The sequence below is a fragment of the Oryx dammah genome, unplaced genomic scaffold (assembly GCF_014754425.2).
Source record: "Oryx dammah isolate SB20612 unplaced genomic scaffold, SCBI_Odam_1.1 HiC_scaffold_2, whole genome shotgun sequence".
Lineage (NCBI taxonomy): Eukaryota > Metazoa > Chordata > Mammalia > Artiodactyla > Bovidae > Oryx > Oryx dammah.
This window is the reverse complement of record NW_024070186.1, coordinates 57,245,033-57,268,252: the sequence shown is the minus strand read 5'-3', so window position 1 is coordinate 57,268,252 and position 23,220 is coordinate 57,245,033. Positions and strand designations below refer to the sequence as shown.

General features: G+C 39.9%; 1 protein-coding gene across 1 annotated transcript in view; it reads left to right on the top strand.

Moving 5' to 3' along the window:
- Nucleotides 1-23,220, top strand: part of WDR49 (WD repeat domain 49) — a 167,223-nt gene that overhangs the window by 66,722 nt on the left and 77,281 nt on the right. The window contains exon 8 of the mRNA XM_040248294.1: nt 16,555-16,788. Coding sequence (XP_040104228.1) covers nt 16,555-16,788 — 234 coding nt within the window. The remainder of the gene's footprint in view (nt 1-16,554; nt 16,789-23,220) is intronic.

Sequence of the window (23,220 nt, the reverse complement as noted above, 5' to 3'; positions counted from 1 at the left end):
CTGAAACTCCAATATTTTGGCTACCTCATGCGAAGGGCTGACTCATTTTAAAAGACCCTGATGCTGGGAAAGATTGAGGGCAGGAGGAGAAGGGGACAACAGGATGAGATGGTTGGATGGTATCACTGACTCACTGGACATGAGTTTGGGTGGACTCTGGGAGTTGGTGATGGACAGGGAGACCTGGCATGCTGCGGTTCATGGGGTTGCAAAGAGTTGGACACAACTGAGTGACTGAACTGAACTGAACTGGCATTTTATCTTTCTAAGTAAATGTTAGGATCAGTATTCATGTTCCATGAAAAATTACATTAATTTTTGAATTGGATTTCCCTTGAATTTGAACATGACATCTTTCAAATATTGAGATAACATATTCTGTATTTTACTTTTTGATTCTTTTAATGGTCTTTCCAGAAAAGTTGTACACTAAGTTTCCATTCCTTGTTGAGGTTTTTCCTCCACATTTCAGAAGGCATCTTGTCATATTCTTGACTTTTATGGGGGTGTTTATAATGGGATATGCCCACTTTCTATATAACCTATGCATTTATTTCTTAAATGTAACGATTCTTTTTTCTAAAACTTTTTTTAACTGTTAATTGTATATACTCTTTTGTTGTTTGCTCATTTGGGGGATTTTGACATTTAGCTCTTTAATTTCATGTTAATTACTGCATTTTCTTATCAGATAATTTTAACACCTGAAGTCATTGGAGAACCAAATTTGATATTTGCTGTTCCAGTGATTCTCCCACATGGTGACATGTTTCCTTTTTACATCTGGTTATCCTTTATTGTTACCTCATTTTTGGTTGTTGCTAAACTATAGACGTTCTGAAGAATGAAATTGAAAATGTTTTCCTCCAGAGAAGATTTGTGTTTGTTTCTGCAATATGGAAATAAAGAAAACTATTGTCCTGAGGCTATTGCATTTTCCTTTTTCGTTGTCCTTTTAATTGAACAATTTGCTTCAGTGCCTCCATTGTCCTGCTGGTCCAAGGCTTAGGCTCCTGGTTATAGTCTCTTCATGTATGCCTATTGTTCACTGTCTCCATATTAAGTTTGCTTCTTATACCTCTTTCTTCTTTTGGACCTGTGGAGATTGTCTTCAATCCCTGAATATCCAGCAAGGTGACAGAAATTATGCTTTAGACAGAGCTCTTTTTCTTTGAAGCAGGAAAGCCCCCTACAAAAACCTAGTCTGCAGTGATACTTGAACCAGAGTTCCCTTATTTTAGTTGATTTTCACTTACTTTCTTCAAAAAAGGTTGTTATTATAAATACTGAGCTTAAAAAATAAAGAAGTTTAAAGTGTTTATGTTTACTTTGTGAAATAAAAAAGAGAGAGTAATCTTTGAAACACAAAGTTTGAAAACTTCTGTTTAAAGCCTGGGGGGAAAAAAACTGGTTATGTTTTTCAGTGTTATGTGAGTAATGATAATAGCCAAAAAATCAATTTAACTGAAATTTTAAAATCCCCCAAATGAACTTTTGTTCTGAAAAAAGAAAGCTTTTGAAACAAAATGTTGATGTTAGTTAAATTTAGTGCTGAACTTGAACTGGGAAATTAGTGAGTTTTTTCAAAACAATTCATAGTGTTAAGAAGCATTTTGACTTTTTCAAGGTCAATGATAGAATACCAAACAGACACACCATAGAAATCTGTGTCTTAGAGCTGTATGTCTTCTCTCATTTTTACTGAAAGTGATGAAAAAATAGATGATAATGGCTATGGTAACAATTTAAGGGTGAATAGCACAAGAGATTTTAATTTCCAACTAATATTTTAAATTAGATCTCATCCTGGCGTGGGGGGGGGGGGATGGCAAAAATATTTCTTAAAAGAAGATCTGTTACATAAGTTAAAGATGAAAACACTACCTGAGGTGTTCAGTAGAATACTTTTGCTAGTATATATCATGTCAAACAAAATTGCCTCTAAACATTCACTGATTATGCCTTTGTGGATTATCCCAAGGCTTAAATTCTAAATAAATAGACTTGTTAATACATAAAGGTATATTCAGAAGAGCCAATGCCCTCAGTTCCTGTTATCCTATTATCTGCAAGTAGGCTATCCATTTTAGTGGATTATCCTGGAGAGCTGAGCTGCTGCACTGCTGTCTTCAAAATCCCCTAGTGCTATATTCTCTCTCTGTCTCTCTTTCTTATTGTCATTTTATATCTATGCCCTGCAGGATGGCAGGACTTAGTAGCAAATGTTTGATGCAGTCAAACCAGTCTCATTTAGATACAGTTGTCTGGGGTCTATCTTCTACTTTTTTCTCACTTTTCTATCATTATTAGGAAACTTTACAGTTTTTCCCCTAACCACTTTGAATTAAATTTGAACATGTTGCCAATATGTAAATAATACTGATTTGGTTTTAAAAAGTGCACTGAAAACAGATTCTATATCCATCCATACATCTATTTGTGCACCCACCCTTCTATGAAGTTACCTGCTTAATAAATCTAATATTTATAGGATAAAAAAAGTTTTGTTCATTTATTTATTATAGTTTTTTTAGGCTTCCCCAGTGACTTGGCAATAAAGAATCCACCTCAAATGCCCAAGCCACAGGAGATGCGGGTTCGATCCCTGGGTCAGGAAGATGCACTGGAGGAGAGCATGGTAACCCACTCCTGTATTCTTGCCTGGGAAATCCCATGGACAGAGGAGCCTGGTAGGCTCTGGTCCATAGGGTTGCAAACGTTATAGTTTTGTTATGCCTGTGTGAAATGATTCTGCCCATCTCTAGCAGGGAGCAGGAAGAAATTCCTCAGTAAAATTAGACTACATTTCTTTACCCCAATTTTCACAATACCCTTTCTTGAAACTGCTTCCATTTTGTTATTTTGGAACCTATAGATAATGGATTGAGCAATTTCAGTACATTCCCAAAAAAACCGGCAGAATTTCAAAGCTGGCAGGGGCCCATTCTGTATAAAGATGAGGAAATGGAAAGGTAATATAATACACCTAAACTGACAGACCTGAGTAGTATTAAAATGAGGATCAGGATGTCTGGAGTCTCCATCTTCGATTTCTAGTGCTAGTTACAATTCGTAAGGGATTTGCTTTCATAACCCTGCATTATTAAGTGGTAACAAGATAAAGATTAAGTAGAAAGATGTCTTCATTATTATGTGAAAAGCTAAATTCTGCCTTGATATAAAATCACAAGCTTGGATATTTATTCCTCCTAATACTATAAAAATGGAGATGAAATAAAAAGCCATGTATAAATCATTTCAAGGACTAGACTTAGTAAGTCTGTGTTTGGACAAGCATCACAAGTTCTCAGGTATCGTGATGAAAATAGAAAGTACAGTTTAGATGAGAATTTATGGAAAATATAAATTAAAAAATAATCATTTACTCAATGATAATTTTTAAGCCTGGATGTTTGTCCATTTCTTTATTTTCCCTACTAAGAATAAAGGAAATATCTCTAAGATATTTGGAATGTAAAATGATATTAAATATGCTCCTTTCTGAAATGTGGCATAATTCTCTTCCAGAAGTCAACATGAACATAAAAAAGAGGAAAATCAAGAATTCTCAAATAATAAATAGTTATTTAAGTGACATTTTGCAAAGAAAATAGAATTAATATGAGATATTTTTCATGATTAAAGAGATATAGGCTGATTAGGGGAGCACAGTTATCTGGCTTTTAAAGCCAAACCACATGATATTACTTATTTAACTTATATGCAGAGTACATCATGAGACATGCTGGGCTGCGGGAAGCACAAGCTGGGATCATTATTGCAGGGAGAAATATCAATAACCTCAGATATGCAGATGACACCACCCTTATGGCAGAAAGTGAAGAAGAACTAAAGAGCCTCTTGATGAAAGTGAAAGAGGAGAGTGAAGAAGTTGGCTTAAAGCTCAACATTCGGAAAACTAAGATCATAGCATCCGGTCCCATCACCTCATGGCAAATAGGTGGGGAAACAGTGGAAACAGTGGCTGACTTTATTTTTCTGGCTCCAAAATCACTGCAGATGGTGATTGCAGCCATGAAATTAAAAGACGCTTACTCCTTGGAAGGAAAGTTATGACCAACCTACATAGCATATTCAAAAGCAGAGACATTACTTTGTCAACAAAGGTCTGTCTAGTCAAGGCTATGGTTTTTCCAGTAGTTATGTACAGATATGAGAGTTTGACTATAAAGAAAGCTGAGTGCCGAAGAATTGATGCTTTTAAACTGTGGTGTTGGAGAAGACTCTTGAGGTCCCTTGGACTGCAAGGAGATCCAACCAGTCCATCCAAAAGGAGATCAGTCCTGGGTGTTCATTGGAAGGACTGATGTTGAAGCTGAAATTCCAATACTTAGGCCACTTCATGTGAAGAGCTGACTCATTTGAAAAGACCCTGATGCTGGGAAAGATTGAGGGCAGGAGAAGTGGACGACAAAGGATGAGATGGTTGGATGGCATCACCGACTCGATAGACATGGGTTTGGGTAGACTCTGGGAGTTGGTGATGGACAGGGAGGCCTGGCATGCTGTGGTTCATGGGGTCACAAAAAGTTGGACACGACTGAGTGACTGAACTGAAAGCCAAGCCACATGATATTACTGATTAAGCTGAGAGAAAGAGGCCTTGTTCAAGGAGATTAGCATTGACCTTAAAAGCAAGTTGAGAAGCTAAAGTATAATACAATGGAAATACTTGGGAAATTAAAGAAAACTCATGCTTGAGCCCCATCCTCAGAGAGTCTGATTTAATTGGTTTTGGAAAAGGGCTCAAACATTAGCATTTTCTCAAACACCACTGGTATTTCTATCGTCAAGATTAAGAATCACTATCATAGATTTTGTAAGTATAGGAAAAATTGAAAATCATGTGGGAAGTCACATGCCATGACATTATTTCTGGGAGGATTGAAACACTGTGTTGCAATGGAGTATTACTCAGCCATTAAAAAGAATACATTTGAATCAGTTCTAATGAGGTGGATGAAACTGGGGCCTATTATGGCAATGGAGTATTACTCAGCCATTAAAAAGAATACGTTCGAATCAGTTCTAATGAGGTGGATGAAACTGGGGCCTATTATACAGAGTGAAGTAAGCCAGAAAGAAAAACACCAATGCAGTATAATAACACATATATATGGAATTATAGAAAGATGGTAACGATAACCCTGTATGTGAAACAGCAAAAGAGACACAGATGTATAGAACAGTCTTTTGGACTCTGTGGGAGAGGGTGAGGGTGAGATGACTTGGGAGAATGGCATTGAAACATGTATATTATCATATGTGAAACGAATCGCCAGTCCAGATTTGATGCATGATACAGGATGCTCGGGGCTGGTGCACTGGGATGACCCAGAGGGATGGGATCGGGAGGGAGGTGGGACGGGGGCTCAGGATGGGGAACACATGTACACCCGTGGCAGATTCATGTCAAGGTATGGCAAAACCAATACAATATTGTAAAGTAATTAGCCTCCAATTAAAATAAATAAATTAAAAAAAGAAACACTGTGTTGTACATTGATGACAGTATATAAATGTTGTTGGCTTTGATTCTTAGCAGAAATAAAAATCAGATAGTTAAAGATGGAAGGGAACTTAGTAGGATCACTAATTATGAGAATTAAGGGTTCTTCAAGGGAAGGAGGGAAAGAAGAAAAGTAAAAATTAATTTTAAGAAAAATTAATAAAGTTACACATTATTATTTTTAAAAAGCACCTCTAGTTTTGATTGCTGATAGCAGGAACTCACCTGTCATAGAGTAGAGGTTATCACTCATCTATTTTTAATTTTTCATTTAATTAAATGTGACTAAATGTCACACGAAGAGTTGACTCATTGGAAAAGACTCTGATGCTGGGAAGGATTGGAGGCAGGAGGAGAAGGGGACGACAGAGGATGAGATGGCTGGATGGCATCACTGAACTGAACTGACTGAAAATCACTGCAGATGGTGACTGCAGCCATGAAATTAAAAGATGCTTACTCCTTGGAAGGAAAGTTATGACCAACCTAGACAGCATATTAAAAAGCAGAGACATTACTTTGTCAACAAAGACTGTCTAGTCAAGGCTATGGTTTTTCTAGTGGTCATGTATGGATGTGAGAGTTGGACTATAAAGAAAGCTGAGTGCCAAAAAATTGATGTTTTTAAACTGTGGTGTTGGAGAAGACTCTTGAGAGTCCCTTGGACTACAAGGAGATCCAAACAGTCCATGCTAAAGGAGATCAAAAGCATCAATTCTTCGTCACTCAGCTTTCTTCACAGTTCAACTCTCACATCCATACATGACCACTGGAAAAACCACAGCCTTAACTAGATGGACCTTTTTTGGCAAAGTAATGTCTCTGTTTAATATGCTGTCTGGGTTGGTCATAACTTTCTTTCCAAGGAGTAAGCGTCTTTTAATTTCATGGCTGCTGTCACCATCTGCAGTGATTTTGGAGCCCCCCAAAATAAAGTCTGACAATGTTTTCACTGTTTCCCCATCCATTTCCCATGAAGTGATGGGACCAGATGCCATGATCTTCGTTTTCTGAATGTTGAGCTTTAAGCCAACTTTTTCACTCTCTTTTCACTTTCATCAAGAGGCTTTGGAGCCCCCCAAAATAAAGTCTGCCACTGTTTCCACTGTTTCCCCATCTATTTGCCATGAAGTAATGGGACTGGATGCCATGATCTGGTTTACCCCAAGCATACTAATTTCTGCAAGATTTTTGAAAAATCCTCATAACATTTTCTTGTGAATTAGATGAGATCTGCAATTGGGTAAACAACCTTGTAGAAGTTGAGGCAAGCTTTGTTTATGGAAGTGTTATATTTTTGGACTTATACTAGCTAATATTTTTCATCAATGAGCTGGATAAAAACATAGTCATTAGATGAACCACAGCCTTCAACAAATTAAGAAAATATCTATTTACCATCTACTGTATTCCATGGGATATGTGGACAAATCAGGGAGGAGTTATCAATATAATATAATTAGGATTTAAAATTGTATTCGTATACTTTGAAACTAGAAAAATCCTAATTTTAGCTTAGAACATCAGATTTTTGAAGGTAAAATATTAGATGTTTGCCTTGATTGTTTATTCATGGGAATAAGATTTAGAGTTTTACTCAGTCAGGACCTCAAGGTAAGGGCAATGCATGTTGGAATAGCTTATTCAGCTAATGTAAAAATAAGGTGTTTAAAGAAGTCACATTGTCTGTAACAGTGGTTAGAACACATTTGAAATATTGGCTCAATTCTGAGCACTTTGCTTAAATAGACCCTTGGGGACCCTAAGGTGTTCTTGTTGTATATTGGTGAATAGAGATACACTGTCTTCTATTGATGGTACATTAATTAATGTGTTCAGTTCAGTTCAGTCGCTCAGTCGTGTCCGACTCTTTGCGACCCCATGAATCGCAGTACGCCAGGCCTCCCTGTCCATCACCAACTCCCGGAGTTCACTCAGACTCATGTCTATCGAGTCGATGATGCCATCCAGCCATCTCATCCTCTGTCGTCCCCTTCTCCTCCTACCCCCAACCCCTCCCAGCATCAGAGTCTTTTCCAATGAGTCAACTCTTCGCATGAGGTGGCCAAAGTACTGGAGTTTCAGCTTTAGCATCAGTCCTTCCAAAGAAATTCCAGGGCTGATCTCCTTCAGAATGGACTGGTTGGATAGCCTTGCAGTCCAAGGGACTCTCAAGAGTCTTCTCCAACACAATAGTTCAAACACATCAATTCTTTGGTCCTCAGCCTTCTTCACAGTCCAACTTTCACATCCATACCTGACTACTGGAAAAACCATAGCCTTGACTAGATGGACCTTAGTCGGCAAAGTAATATCTCTGCTTTTGAATATGCTATCTAGGTTGGTCATAACCTTTCTTCCAAGGAGTAAGCGTCTTTTAATTTCATGGCTGCAGTCACCATCTGCAGTGATTTTGGAGCCCCCCAAAATAAAGTCTGCCACTGTTTCCACTGTTTCCCCATCTATTTCCCATGAAGTGATGGGACTAGATGCCATGATCTTCGTTTTCTGAATGTTGAGCTTTAAGCCAACTTTTTCACTCTCCACTTTCACTTTCATCAAGAGGTTTTTAGTTCCTCTTCACTTTCAGCCATAAGGGTGGTGTCATCTGCATATATGAGGTTATTGATATGTCTTCCAGCAATCTTGATTCCAGCCTGTGCTTCTTCCAGTCCAGCGTTTCTCATGATGTACTCTGCATAGAAGTTAAATAAGCAGGGTGACAATATACAGCCTTGACATACTCCTTTTCCTATTTGGAACCAGTCTGTTGTTCCATGTCCACTTCTAACTGTTGCTTCTTGACCTGCATACACGTTTCTCAAGAGGCAGGTCAGGTGGTCTGGTATTCCCATCTCTTTCAGAATTTTCCACAGTTTATTGGGATCCACACAGTCAAAGTCTTTGGCATAGTCAGTAAAGCAGAAATAGATGTTTTTCTGGAACTCTCTTGCTTTCTCCATGATCCAGTGGATGTTGGCAATTTGATCTCTGGTTCCTCTGTGTTTTCTGAAACCAGCGTGCACATCGGGAGTTCGCGGTTCACGTGCTGCTGAGGCCTGTGTAAGTGTATTATTGTAAAATGTATGGCACTAGGACATCCCTGCTGACTCAGGGGAAAGAATCCAGCTGCAATGCAGGGGCCACAGGAGACATGGGTTTGATCCCTGGGTGGGGAAGATGCCCTGGAAGAGCGAATGGCAACTCACTCCAGTTGTCTTGCCTGGAGAATCCCCATGTACAGAGGAGCCTGGCAGGCTACAGTCCATGGGGTCACAAAGAATCAGACACAACTGAAGCAACTTAACACACACAATGTTTAGGACTAAAAAATACAACGGTTAGATTGGGTCAAGGGGATGAGAAAGGGAGAACAGGAGTGTAAGGAAGTATTTCTTTCAGAAGACAGTGTTATTCAATGTACAGTTAATATATGCTATATTCACACAAGCACACATGCATGCACACACACACACAAACAGCTATTATTTGGTGTTATGGAGAAAAGCATAACTCAGAAAGAGTCAGCGAAGGCTGTCTCTGAGATGGGGGGATGGGGGACGGGGACTTGGGATTGAGAGGGATGAACTGATTAAAAAAATTTTTTTTGGATGCTATTGGATTTTACACAATGGACATATCTTATTACATTTTTTAGAAAAAGTTATCAAGGCCTGGATGACCAACTTCCCTGGAGAGAAAGTTAAAAAAAAAAAAAAAAGACAAAGTGAGAGAATCAAGAGTGGGATCTACAAATGATGCTATGATTTAGAAGGAACTGGGGTCATCTACCCTGGACAAGAGGCTTATGCAGATGTAGGGAACGAAAGTAGGATAGAATCAAAAGGTAGAAGAGGAAGTCTTGGGCTTATCATAATGCTATAGGAATTCCTATCCCATGGGATCCCAGGATCTACATGGGAGATTAGTGTGTCTATGTATCCAAAGAGATTATATGGAGTATTGTGCTCATATATGAATATGTGCATTTAAGAGGAGGGGATGGGCCATTGTTTTCAACTGATTCTTTCCCCCAAAGGAGTATAAGATTTAAAATAGGTTAAAACTACAGGGTCACTTGCCTTATGGAGTAATAAACACTTGTGTAAAGAAGCCGTCTTTTATAGATAATTTAGAAATAATTCTCACACTGGATAAAGCACACTAGTTTATTTCAAAGAAATTTTTCTGCTCTAAGGTTCTAATACTTATATAATAAAAAGGAATAAAATACATTTAATAATAAAACATTTATTGGGCACTTACTACATACAGCTCATCATGCCAAATGCTTGACATGGGTTCTCATTCAATCTTTATAGGGTCAGATTACATAGGTACCAGGCTCCCTGATAGCACAGTTGGTAAAGAATTGCCTGCAATGCAGGAGACCCCAGTTTGATTCCTGGGTCAGGAAGATCCACTGGAGAAGCAGTAGGCTACCCATGCCAGTATTCTTGGGCTTCTCTCAGCTGGCTAGGGGCTGGCTCAGCTGGTAAAGAATCTACCTGTAATGTGAGAGACCTGGGTTTGATCCCTGGATTGGGAAGATCCCCTGGAGAAGGAAATGGCTAGCCACTCCAGTATTCTGGCCTGTAGAATTCCAAGGACTGTATAGTCCATGGGGTTGCAAAGAATTGGACACGACTGAGTGACTTTCCCTTTCACTTTTCAGGTAGGTATCACATCAAAAATTCAAAGAGACAAAGAAACTTACTAGAGGTCATTCTGCAGTAAGGGACAGAGTTAAGATGACAACTGAAGTCTGGCCCTAGAACTGGCCTGAAGCCCCCTTTGGAAGGGTTTTTCCCTCTCATTCTGACTCTCCCTCACTGAAAGTATTAGTCCCTCAGTCATGTCCAACTCTTTCCAACTGTATGGACTGTAGCTTGCCAGGCTCCTCTGTCCATGGAATTCTCCAGGCAAGAATACTGGAGTCGGTAGCCATTCCTTTCTGCAGGGGATCTTCCCCACCCAGGTATTGAACCTGGGTCTCCTGCAATGCAGCCAAATTCCTTCCGCTCTGAGCAGCCAGGAAAGCCTGATTCTCCCGCACTGAACTGTGCTAATCCTACCCCATGACTGACAGTGGCAACACCGGCTTCTGCAGAGCTCCTCTTCCCATTTCCTTCGGTGCTTCTCCGCGTGGGTGGCATTTTCGTGCCTTAATTGTCTGTGTTATCTGAACTTGATTTCCTTTAATGGACATCCCTGGTGACGCAGACAGTAAAGAATTTTGTTTCACAAAAAATACATATATTATCTATCTATCTATCTATCTATTATCTATTCATCTAGCTATATAGAGAAAGAGATTGTATTTGTTTTCTTTCGCTACAGATAACCACAAACTCAATGGTTTGCAACAGCACACCTTTTATGTTTTGTAGGTTAGAATGGTAGCCTGGGTCTCACTGGACTAAAATCAACGTACTCACAGGGCTGTCTTCTTTTCTGGAGGCTCTGGAGGAGAATTTGTTTCCTTATCTTTTCCAGCTCCCTTGGTTCATAGCCCCTTTTCTTCATCCTCCAGACCAGGAACACTGGTGGTGGTTTTAGTTGCTGAGTCGTGTCTGACTCTTGAGACCCCATGGACTGTAGCCTGCCAAGGCTCTTCCATCCATAGAATTCTCCAGGCAAGAATACTGCAGTGACTTGCCACTTCCTTCTCCAGGGGATCCTCCCCACCCAGGAATTGAACCCCAGTCATCTGCATTGCGGGCGAGTGAGCTACCAGGGAAGCCCTAGGCAGAGTTTATCTTACATTCTGTAACTTTAATCTCCCTGTGGTTATATTGTTGTTTAGTCACTTCAGTTGAGTTCAGTTCAGTCACTCAGTTGTGTCTGACTTTTTGTGACCCCATGGGCTGCAGCATGCCAGGCCTCCCTGTCCATCACCAGCTCCCAGAGTTGACTCAAACTCATGTCCATTGAGTTGGTGATGCCATCCAACCATCTTGTCCTCTGTCTTCCCCTTCTCCTTCTGCCTTCAATCTTTGCCAGCATTAGGGTCTTTTCAAATGAGCCATCTTTTCGCATCAGGTGGCCAAAGTATTTGAGTTTCAGCTTCAACATCAATCCTTCCAATGAATATTCAGGACTGATTTCCTGAGGTCATGGTTGGATCTCCTTGCAGTCCAAGGGACTCTCAAGAGTCTTCTCCAATACCACAGTTCAAAAGCATCAATTCTTCGGTGCTCAGCTTTCTTCACAATCCAACTGTCACATCTACACATGACCACTGGAAAAACCATAGCCTTGACTAGATGGACCTTTGTTGGCAAAGTAATGTCTCTGCTTTTTAATATGCTGTCTATGTTGGTCACAACTTTTCTTACAAGGAGTAAACATCTTTTAATTTCATGGCTGCAGTCACCATCTGCAGTGATTTTGGAGCCCCTCAAAATTAAGTCTGTCACTGTTTCCACTGTTTCCTCATCTATTTGCTATGAAGTGATGAGATCAGATGCCAGGATCTTAGTTTTCTGAATGTTAAGCCTTAAGCCAACATTTTCACTCTCCTCTTTCACTTTTATCAAGAGGCTCTTTAGTTCTTCTTCACTTTCTGCAATAAGGGCAGTCTGTCTGCCTTTTTTCATCAGAGGGCAGACAGACTAAAAACCATAATCACAGAAAACTAACAATCTAATTACATGATCCACAGCCTTGTCTAACTCAATGAAACTATGAGCCATGCCATGTAGGGCCACCCAAGGTGGACGGGTCATAGTAGAGAGTTTTGACAAAATGTGGTGCACTGGAGAAGGGAATGGCAAACTACTTCACTATTCTTGCCTTGAGAACCCCATGGACAGTATGAAAAGGCAGAAAGATAAGACACTGAAAGGTGAACTCACCAGATTGGTAGGTGCCGAATATGCTACTGGAGATCAGTGGAGAAATAACTCCAGAAAGAATGAAGAGACGGAGTCAAAGCAAAAACACCACCCAGTTGTGGATTTGACTGATGATGGAAGCAAGGTCCGATGCTGTAAAGAGTAATATTGCAAAGGAACCTGGAATGTTAGGTCCATGAGTCAAGGCAAGTTGGAAGTGATCAATCAGAGATGGGAAGAGTGAACATCATTTTAGGAATCAGCGAACTAAAATGGACTGGAAAGGGTGAATTTAACTCAGATGACCATTATATCTACTACTCTGGGCAAGAATCTCTTAGAAGAAATGGAGTAGCCATCATAGTCAACAAAAGAGTCCAAAATGCAGTACTTGGATGCAGTCTCAAAAATGACAGAGGGATCTCTATTCATTTCCAAGGCAAACCATTCAATATCGTGGTAATCCAAGTCTATGCCTTGACCAGAAATCTAAAGAAGCCGAAATTGAAGAGTTTTATGAATACCTACAAGACCTTCTAGAATTAACAATAAAAAAAAGATGTCCTTTTCATTATAGGGGACTAGAATGCAAAAGAAGAAAGTCAAGAAACACCTGGAGTAACAGGCAAATTTGGCCTTGGAGTATAAAATGAAGCAGGGCAAAGGCTAATAGAGCTCTGCCAAGAGAATGCACTGGTCATGGTAAGCACCCTCTTCCAACTACACAAGAGAAGACTCTATACATGGACATCACCAGATGGTCAACACTGAAATCAGATTGATTATATTCTTCATAGCCTAAGGTTAAGAAGCTCTATACAGTCTAGGAGACTGTTTTTACTCTCTACTAAAAACAAGACTAGGAGCTGACTGTGGCTCAGATCATGAACTCCTTATTGCCAAATTCAGACTGAAATTGAAGAAAGTAGGGAAAACCAGTAGACCATTCAGGTATAATCCCTAACGAATATACAGTGGAAGTAAGAAATAGATTTAAAGCACTAGATCTGATACACAGAATGCCTGATGAACTATGGACGGAGGTTCATGGCATTGTACAGGAGACAGGGAGCAAGACCATCCCAAGAAAAAGAAATGCAAAAAAGGAAAATGACTGTCTGAGGAGGCCTTAGAAATAGCTGTGAAAAGAAGAGAAGTGAAAAGCAAAGGAGAAAAGGAAAGATATACCCATTTGAATGTAGAGTTCCAAAGAATAGCAAGGAGAGATAAGAAAGCCTTCCTCAGCGATCAGTGCAAAGAAATAGTGGAAAACAACAGAATGGCAAAGACTAGAGATCTCTTCAAGAAAATTAGAGATACCAAGGGAACATGTTATGCAAAGATGGGCTTGATAAAGGACAGAATTGGTATGGACCTAAGAGAAACAGAAGATATTAAGAAGAGGTGGCAAGAATACACAGAAGAACTGTACAAAAAAGATCTTCATGACCAAGATAATCATGATGGTGTGATCACTCACGTAGAGCCAGGCATCCTGGAATGTGAAGTCAAGTGGGCCTTAGAAAGCATCACATGAACAAAGCTAGTGGAGGTGATGGAATTCCAGGTGAGCTATTTCAAATCCTAAAAGATGATTCTGTGAAAGTGCTGCAGTCAATATGCCAGCAAATTTGGATAACTCAGCAGTGGCCACAGGACTAGAGAAAGGTCAGTTTTCATTCCAATCCTTAAGAAAGACAATGCCAAAGAATGCTCAAACTACCACACAATTGCACTCATCTCACAAGCTAGTAAAGTAATGCTCAAAATTCTCCAAGCCAGGCTTCAACAATATATGAACCATGAACTTCCAGATGTTCAAGCTGGTTTTAGAAAAGGCAGAGGAACCAGATATCAAATTGCTAACATCTTATGGATCATCAAAAAAGCAAGAGAGTTCCAGAAAAACATCTGTTTCTGCTTTATTGACTATGCCAAAGCCTTTGACAGTGTGGACCACAATAAACTTTGGAAAATTCTGAAAGAGATGGGAATATCAGACCACCTGACCTGCCTCTTGAGAAATATGTATGCAGGTCAGGAAACAACAGTTAGGACTGGGCATGGAACAACAGACTGGTTCCAAATAAGAAAAGGAGTGTGTCAAGGCTGCATATTGTCACCCTGCTTATTTAACCTATACGCAGATTACCTCATGAGACACGCTGGGCTGGAGGAAGCACAAGCTGAAATCAAGATTGCTGGGAGAAATAACAATAATCTCAGATATGCAGATGACACCACCCTTATGGCCAAAAGTGAAGAATAACTAAAAAGCCTCTTGATGAAAGTGAAAGAAGAGAGTGAAAAAGTTCAGTCACTAAGTCATGTCTATTCTTTTGTGACCCCGTGGACTATAGCCTGCTAGGCTCCTCTGTCCACAGAACTTCCCAGGTTAGAATACTGTAGTGGATTGCTATTTCCATCTCCAGAGGATCTTCCTGATCCAGGGATAAAACCCACATCTCCTTCATTGACAGATGGATTCTCTACCACTGAGCCACTGGGAAGCCCTGTGATTATACTGGACTGGTCCAAATCAACCAGAATTATCTCTCCATCTCAAAGGACTTAATTTTACATTTTCCAAGAATTAGCACATGGATATCTTTGAAGACAATTATTATTCCTAACACGGTTCAGTTCAGTTCATTTCAGTCGCTCTGTCGTGTCTCGTGTCTGACTCTTTGCGACCCCATGAATTGCAGCACACCAGGCCTCCCTGTCCATCACCAACTCCCGGAGTTCACTCAGACTCACGTATATTGAGTCGGTGATGCCATCGAGCCATCTCATCCTCGGTCGTCCCCTTCTCCTCCTGCCCCCAATCCCTCCCAGCATCAGAGTCTTTTCCAATGAGTCAACTCTTTACATGAGGTGGCCAAAGTACTGGAGTTTCAGCTTTAGCATCATTCCTTCCAAAGAAATCCCAGGGCTGATCTTCAGAATGGATTGTTTGGATCTCCTTGCAGTCCAAGGGACCTCAAGAGTCTTCTCCAACACCACAGTTCAAAAGCATCAATTCTTCAGCACTCAGCCTTCTTCACAGTCCAACTCTCACATCCATACATGCCCACTGGAAAAACCATAGCCTTGACTAGACAGACCTTAGTCAACAAAGTAATGTCTCTGCTTTTGAATATGCTATGTAGGGTGGTCATAACTTTTCTTCCAAGGAGTAAGCATCTTTTAATTTCATGGCTGCAATCACCATCTGCAGTGATTTTGGAGCCCCCCAAAATAAAGTCTGATACTGTTTCCACTGTTTCCCCATCTATTTGCCACGAAGTGATGGGACTGGATACCATGATCTTCATTTTCTGAATGTTGAGCTTTAAGCCAACTTTTTCACTTTCCACTTTCACTTTCATCAAGAGGCTTTTTAGTTCTTCTTCACTTTCTGCCATAAGGGTGGTGTCATCTGCATATTTGAGGTTACTGATATTTCTCCCAGCAATCTTGATTCCAGCTTGTGCTTCTTCTAGCCCAGTATTTCTCATGATGTACTCTGCATAGAAGTTAAATAAGCAGGGGGACAATATACAGCCTTGACCCACTCCTTTTCCTATTTGAAACCAGTTTGTTGTTCCATGTCCAGTTCTAACTGTTGCTTCTTGACCTGCATACAGATTTCTCAAGAGGCAGGTCAGGTGGTCTGGTATTCCCATCTCTTGAAGAATTTTCCACAGGGTAGGCTTTGGCATAGTCAATAAAGCAGAAATAGATGTTTTTCTGGAACTCTCTTGCTTTTTCCATGATCCAGCAGATGTTGGCAATTTGATCTCTGGTTCCTCTGCCTTTTCTAAAACCAGCTTGAACATCAGGAAGTTCACGGTTCATGTATTGCTGAAGCCTGGCTTGGAGAATGTTGAGCATTACTTTATTAGCATGTAAGATGAGTGCAATTGTGTGGTAGTTTGAGCATTCTTTGGCATTGCCTTTCTTAATGCAACCATTTTTCTGAGGACTGAGACAAAACAAAATCCCTTCCCTAGAAGAGATTACAGTTGAGGAAATACTGAAACAGAGAAGGGAAATCCAAAAAAAATGTGTTTTATGAGATAAGGACGAACAGTTAACAGTGCTATGGGGAGCCTGCCTGAGGTTGAAGGTGAGCTAGAGAAAATTTGGTTAGAAAATTAGAATTATTCTTGACATAGTCCTATGACTCTGTTACTTTTCTTGCAGGTTTTGAGACTCTGGGATATTCAGCATCAATTGTCCATCCAGAGGATCTCTTGCTTTTTCCCCAAGAGTCAGGACTTCAGGTGTCTCTTCCACTTTGATGAAGCCCACGGACGACTCTTCATCTCGTTCAATAACCAGCTAGCTTTGCTGGCAATGAAAAGTGAAGCCGGCAAGAGGGTGACAAGCCACAAGAAGGCAGTCACTTGTGTACTTTACAATTCAGTCTTGAAGCAGGTAATGATGCTTTTCTGTCACTCTCCTAACATGTGCCCACATTCAGTTCCTTAATTCAATCTGGGGACAAATATAGAAAAGGAAAGGTGGGAAAGAAATGATTTAAGCTGTGTGCTTTTCTGCAATAATGTGTATTCGGGTGGATTTGGAGAGTAATTTCATTTTCAACCAGCGACCACAGCAGCACTGATAGAGTTACTCAGAGGAAGTATTCCAGCTAAAGCAAACACAACATGGAATGTAATTGAACTTATCTTTGTTACCCACTAGTTTGGCTCTTGATGCCAAATGCAAGTGAACCTGGCTGTAAAATTCCCTTTTGCGCACACCATCACCATCCCCCTGCATCCCTGTGGAAAGATCTGAAATATGCATGAAATGTAATTAGCAAAGATCCATTTTGCCGACACAGTTTCGTTGAGTGGCTCGCTGTGGCAGGCCTGGAATGTATTCATAATAAAATGATTCTGTTAAATGTGCTGCCACTTGGTATGCAGCTCGAGTGTTGTTTGTCTCTCCACCACGTTAATGACGCTTTGCAGCCTTTGCTTATGGGAGCGCTCCCTGCATGTCAATGAGAAAATGGGCTGCTCTGGAGTGGAGAAGCCACGGGGACCACAGCCCTTCTTAGAGGACAGGGAGGGCCAGCCTGTGCGTATCGTGGAGGGAGCGGAGCAATCCTTTTCACTGCACTTGGAGCTTAGTCTGTGGCCATGCTCACCCCAGGCCTGACAGTCACCGAACAGCAGAAACCAAGCCGACAGCCAGTATCCAGCTTGTGGCCGATTAAACAATAACTCCAGCCCATCCTTCTTTCCTTTCTGCAGAAGCTTCTGCATCCACGCAGAAATGAGTAGTTCAGATGGTGTGCAACGGGAGGAAAGGCCTTTGTTAGTAATGAGTAGTGTGTCATGTCGCTACTTCAAATACTCTGCTGGTTATTCTAGGAGATAAAAGTCCTTTACAAAACAATCCATTTTGAATTCCACCTGTGGGGGAAATATTCCCTAGTAAATGTTTTACTGAACTGTATGAAGGCAGCCAGTTAATTTGGCTCCCTGGTGGCCACTGAGAGATATATTTCTTTCCAGAAGAATGTTCTGCTAATTGAGATTTGCAGAGTTAAAGTGCTGAGTTTATGTGTAGATGTGATGATCCTATATTGCCTGACCATAAGATGAGCAATTTTCCATGAGGAATTCAGGTCTGGAAAAGAAAGTCTGGAATCTTCCATTTGGAACATGAAGATAAAGCCAAAATAACACAAGGATATGCCAGTTATAGGCAACAACAAATATGCACATGTGGAATATTACATGCAAAGAATCTCTGTACAAGTGAGTTGGATATTGATGCCTCTTTTATTTCTGAGGTCAAAAGTATAAATAATTAAATGCAATGTTAAAGTGTATATAAAGTACATAGAGCTGTGTATTATACAGAAATGTTCCTATTATCAGCTAAACTATGGAGAAACACTTTAACATTGTGTAACATTTATAATTGCAAAAAATATATATTGCAGTCAAGTACAAAGGAAACAATATCACCCACAGACCCATCAGCCAGTGATAACTGATCATTTCAAAGTAGTTAGATAAGACAAATGAAACTGTTTTGAACAAATGTCAGGTGCCAGGAATGAGGGATCAAAGATTCACATACCACAAAGTTTCTTCACCCCCATAGTTCAAGGAGATTCAGATACGGAGAATCTTCTAAGAGCTCACTGCTCGGCAGGTGCTCATTACAGGACTGTGGGGTGATATCAGGGGACCAGACACATGACTCACGCACAAAGAAACAATGGAGTAGAGTAAGATGAAGAGAGGAAAAAGCAAAGTGCTATCCTTGGAAAGAGGACCTTTCTGCCTGGGGCTGGGTGGGTGACAGTTTAGCAGAGCCCTGAAATCTCCAGTGGGAACCTCTGAAAGGAGAGAATGAAGTAGCTCCAGACAGATGGTACAACATGGCCACCTGTTTCAGCACAAACAATGCATTTTTTTTTCAGGGAGAGGGTTTATTCTGGTGTGACCAGTTTGTGGGTACTTAGCAAATATTGGGAGACTTGAGACAGTGGAGGGAGCTTAGAGTCAGATTGTGAATGCCATTCACTCAATGAACCAAGGTCTAGTCTTTGAAAAATATACACTTGAGGTTAGAACAGCAATTCTTACAGTGTGATCTCAGATCTCTGGGGAAGTCAGACCCTTTCAAAGGATCAAAACTATTTTCATCATAACATTAATCTGTTGTCCACTTTTTCCGCTCTCATGGTTTCATGAGTGTACAGTGGTGTTTCCTAGAGGCTATGTGATGACTGATGGCACAATGTGCTTTTGTATTTATGTGTTTTAACAATTTCTCAGTTTAAATTTCTAATATGGTAAATATATGTGTTTATCTGTTTTTGTCTTTATCTCTATCTCTGTCTCCCAGATAAATAGAAGCTATTTGGATTCTTCAGTACTTTTTAATAGTGTAAAATAAAAAGATCAAAGTTTTGAGAACACAGAGAGAAAAGAGAGTTCAAATGTTTGACAGACTACGTCCTGTGTCTAAGCTTCGGTTTATTGATTTTCAAAAGTGTGTGTCTCTGTGTTGGGGGGCAGGTATAGACATGATATGGTAGCAATGGCTGTCTGCAGCATCACCTTGCTGCGTCCTGCTTCTCAGAGGTAGTTCTCCTTCCTCCCAGGCAGTCGGCCCAGGCAAGTCTCCCCGGTACCCCCATACCTCTCAGGTTGAAGGGTGATGCTTTTAATACACCTCTTCCTTATTTACATCTTGATATTTCTTACTCGTTATTTTACCCATGTGACATATGAAAGCAGAAGTTGAAAAGAGTTAGAAAGGCAGAGGGACCCCTGAATAGGGCTTTGCCTCTGGCCCCGTGAGATGAGGAAGTGGTGTTTCCTGCCCCTCTTCTTCTCTGCCACTGCAGCTCTTGCTGGTTAACATTCAGTTCTGGGACTCCTCTCTGGTCCTCTCTGCATCTGACGTCTCCAGGAACATCTTCTGCCACACCTCTCTCCCTTGCATTTCTAGTTGTTATCCAGCTAAACAGTTACCTAAATTCTCACTTTCTCTCCTCCCATGTTTGATAAAAGGGGAAGATTCTTGTCTTTCACTTTCGTATTTTCCTACAACTCCCAACACTCTTCTGAACAGCAATGAATGCTCAATTCTAGATTTGGTCGATTGTTGCTATTTCTAAATCTAAGTTCAAAAGGAACCCATGCTTTTTCAGTCCTCTGGTGCTCTTAGGTTATTTGGTTTGGTGTCTTTTTGAAAGACTTTCCCTTTATCTGAATCGAATGAAAACATGACAACATGTTGTCATTTCAACACTTTGCTACACCTTATTATTATTTCATTCTATTTGGTCATCAATGAGAACTTCTCATTATTCCTATTTGAAAGTGACATGGCATATTTCTGTGACTCATCTTCCTGCCTTTTGGTACCTTCACATCCTAATCTAAGAAAGTGATGTTAAACCACGCAGAGACTTTGAAAACAGACTGTGAGCTTTATTTCACTCAGCAAAGCTTACCTCACAGCTAGTGGCAGAACAAGTTGGGACAGGATGAGGGAGTCCTTGGAATGCACAATTTTGAAAGAATCAAAGTCACACAATATCCTGGAGATAGTTCTAATGAATTGTCTTTGCATAGAATTCTTAAGTGAAGCTTTTCTTAAAAACCCATGATTGTTGGGGAACTTTAAAACTATGTTTGTAGATATCATATAAACTGAAGAAGAGAAAATTTCTGACTTATCCTAATGATGTGCTTTTGTAAAACAGGTGATGTTTCAGTGCGTTTTGCATCTAGACATAGTTAGGCTAAATGTAAATAAGCATTATAAAATCTTAACAGTGATAACCACTATTTTTCCCATTGAAATAATTTACTTTTTGTAAAACAATACTTGCTTATTACAAGAAATTAAAATAATGCTGTAGAGTTCAAATAAGGAACTAAATATTGCTGAAATATCATCAACATGTTCTAAATACCTCTCTGTGCATAGACTGTTTCACCTGAATATGGTTCTATAACCTACATTTTACTCTATGACATATTGGAATTAATCCCTTGTTTCTAATGTAGATCTCCTTCATCATTTTTAAAAAGCAGCACAGAATCCCACTGTATGTGTATCATAATTTACTGATCCATTTGCCTTGATGAGCATTTTGCTGTTATGAATTTCTTTATGCATAAATTTATTCACATTCATGACTTTCTCTCTCTAAGGCAAAATCTTAAGAATGAATTTCAAAGTTAAAATACATGTATATGAGATAATTTAGTACATAAATTGCCTCCTGAATCTTACTATGTTACCCAATCTTTAAGCGTAAACACATTAATCATATAAAGAGACTTGTCAGACAGCGACCGCCTGGCAGCCTCTGGCAGGACTCCTGCGATCTCTGATATTGATCCTGTTATTCACCATGGGATGCTGTCTTTGAAAATTTGAAGATTAGACCTTCTTTACTTTACCTAGAGTCGTGTTTGTTTCTTGAAGACCAACTCTTACAAGAAACATGATGTCAATCATTCATTTAAGATGGGGCTAGGGTATAATTTTCTAGTGACAGTGCATCTCCTATCCTCTTTTCTGCACACGATTTTGGGGGAATTGTGATGTTTGAGAGTCTAACCAATTCAATACATAGTTCCTTTGGGAATTGTAAAATCTGAGTAGAGGAAAGTGGACAAGCTTGAGGGAAATTTATCTCCACTTTACAAGACATTATGCCTCTTTAGTGCTTGTATTTAGGGCGAAATCAATGAGTTTCTCCTTTGAACAGAATTAGATGAACATGGATGAAAACTTTCTCCTTGCCTGCTTACTGCTGGGCTTCAAGTGACTTGTGTTAATGTGGCTTTTCTTCACTGGTCAGATTAAGGCTGTACTTGGTTACATGTTGATACTGAGGCTATGAGCTCTGGTCACTTATTGAAGACATAGGAAATGCCTTAGTCTTAAGGGTAGATCAAGGAACTCCCCTGGAGTTCCAGTGGTTAAGACTTCATGCTTCCACTGTAGGGGACCCAGGTTCAATCCCTGGTTGGGGAACTAATATTCTGCTTGCCAACATATATACACACTTACATGCATGTGTATGTACATATAAATAGGTGTTTATTTAAAAGTGATGGCTTGGAAGGAATATCACATTTCAGTGTTATACAACTCAAAAAGACAAAGGGTATACAGTAAAAATTTCCTTTTATCACTGTTTCTACCTACCAGGTTCCTTTGCTGGAAGCAACTAGTTCATGAGATCCATGAGCACCCTTTAAGGGCTGTTGTATTCAAACACAAGTATATATGTATTTTTTGTCACAAATATGTATGTGTCTAATAATTCTTAATATTTAAGAATATTAATTATGTGGTTTTACACAAACAGTAGTATGTTATATGCACAGCAACACTGCTCTGTACATTGATTTTCCACCCAACAATACAGCCTAACGATCATTTTATTTATCTCATTACCCAGAATATCCTCTTCCTTTTTGACAGCTGCATGGTATTCTATTTAACAGGTATGCCAAATTTTATTAATCAGTTTTTATGGACATTTAGATTGCTTCCAGTATTTTTGTTATACAGATAATGTAGTAATTTTAAACCTTGAATGCACAAATTTTGGCACTAGTGAGCAAACATCTGTAAGATAAATGTCTAGAACTAGAATTACTGGGTCATAGACTGTGTGGATCCCAATCAACTGTGGGAAATTCTGAGAGAGACGGGAATACCAGAGCACCTGACCTGCCTTTGAGAATGTATAGGCAGGTCAGGAAGCAACAGTTAGAACTGGACATGGAACAATAGTCTGGTTCCAATTAGGAAAAGGAGTATGTCAAGGCTGTATATTGTCCCTCTGCTTATTTAACTTATGTGCAGTGTACATCATGAGAAACACTGGGCTGGAAGAAGCACAAGCTGGAATCAAGATTGCCGGGAGAAATATCAATAACCTCAGATATGCAGATGACACCACCCTTATGGCAGAAAGTGAAGAGGAACTAATAAGCCTCTTGATGAAAGTGAAAGCGGAGAGTGAAAAAGTTGGCTTAAAGCTCAACATTCAGAAAACTAAGATCATTGCATCTGGTCCCATCACTTCATGGGAAATAGATGGGGAAACAGTGGAAACAGTGGCTGACTTTATTCTTTTGGGGCTGCAAAATCACTGCAGATGGTGATTGCAGCCATGAAATTAAAAGACGCTTACTCCTTGGAAGGAAAGTTATGACCAACTTAGATAGCACATTCAAAAGCAGAGACATTACTTTGCGAACAAAGGTCTGTCATAGTCAAGGCTATGGTTTTTCCAGTGGTCATGTGTGGATGTGAGAGTTGGACTGTGAAGAAAGCTGAACACTGAAGAATTGATGCTTT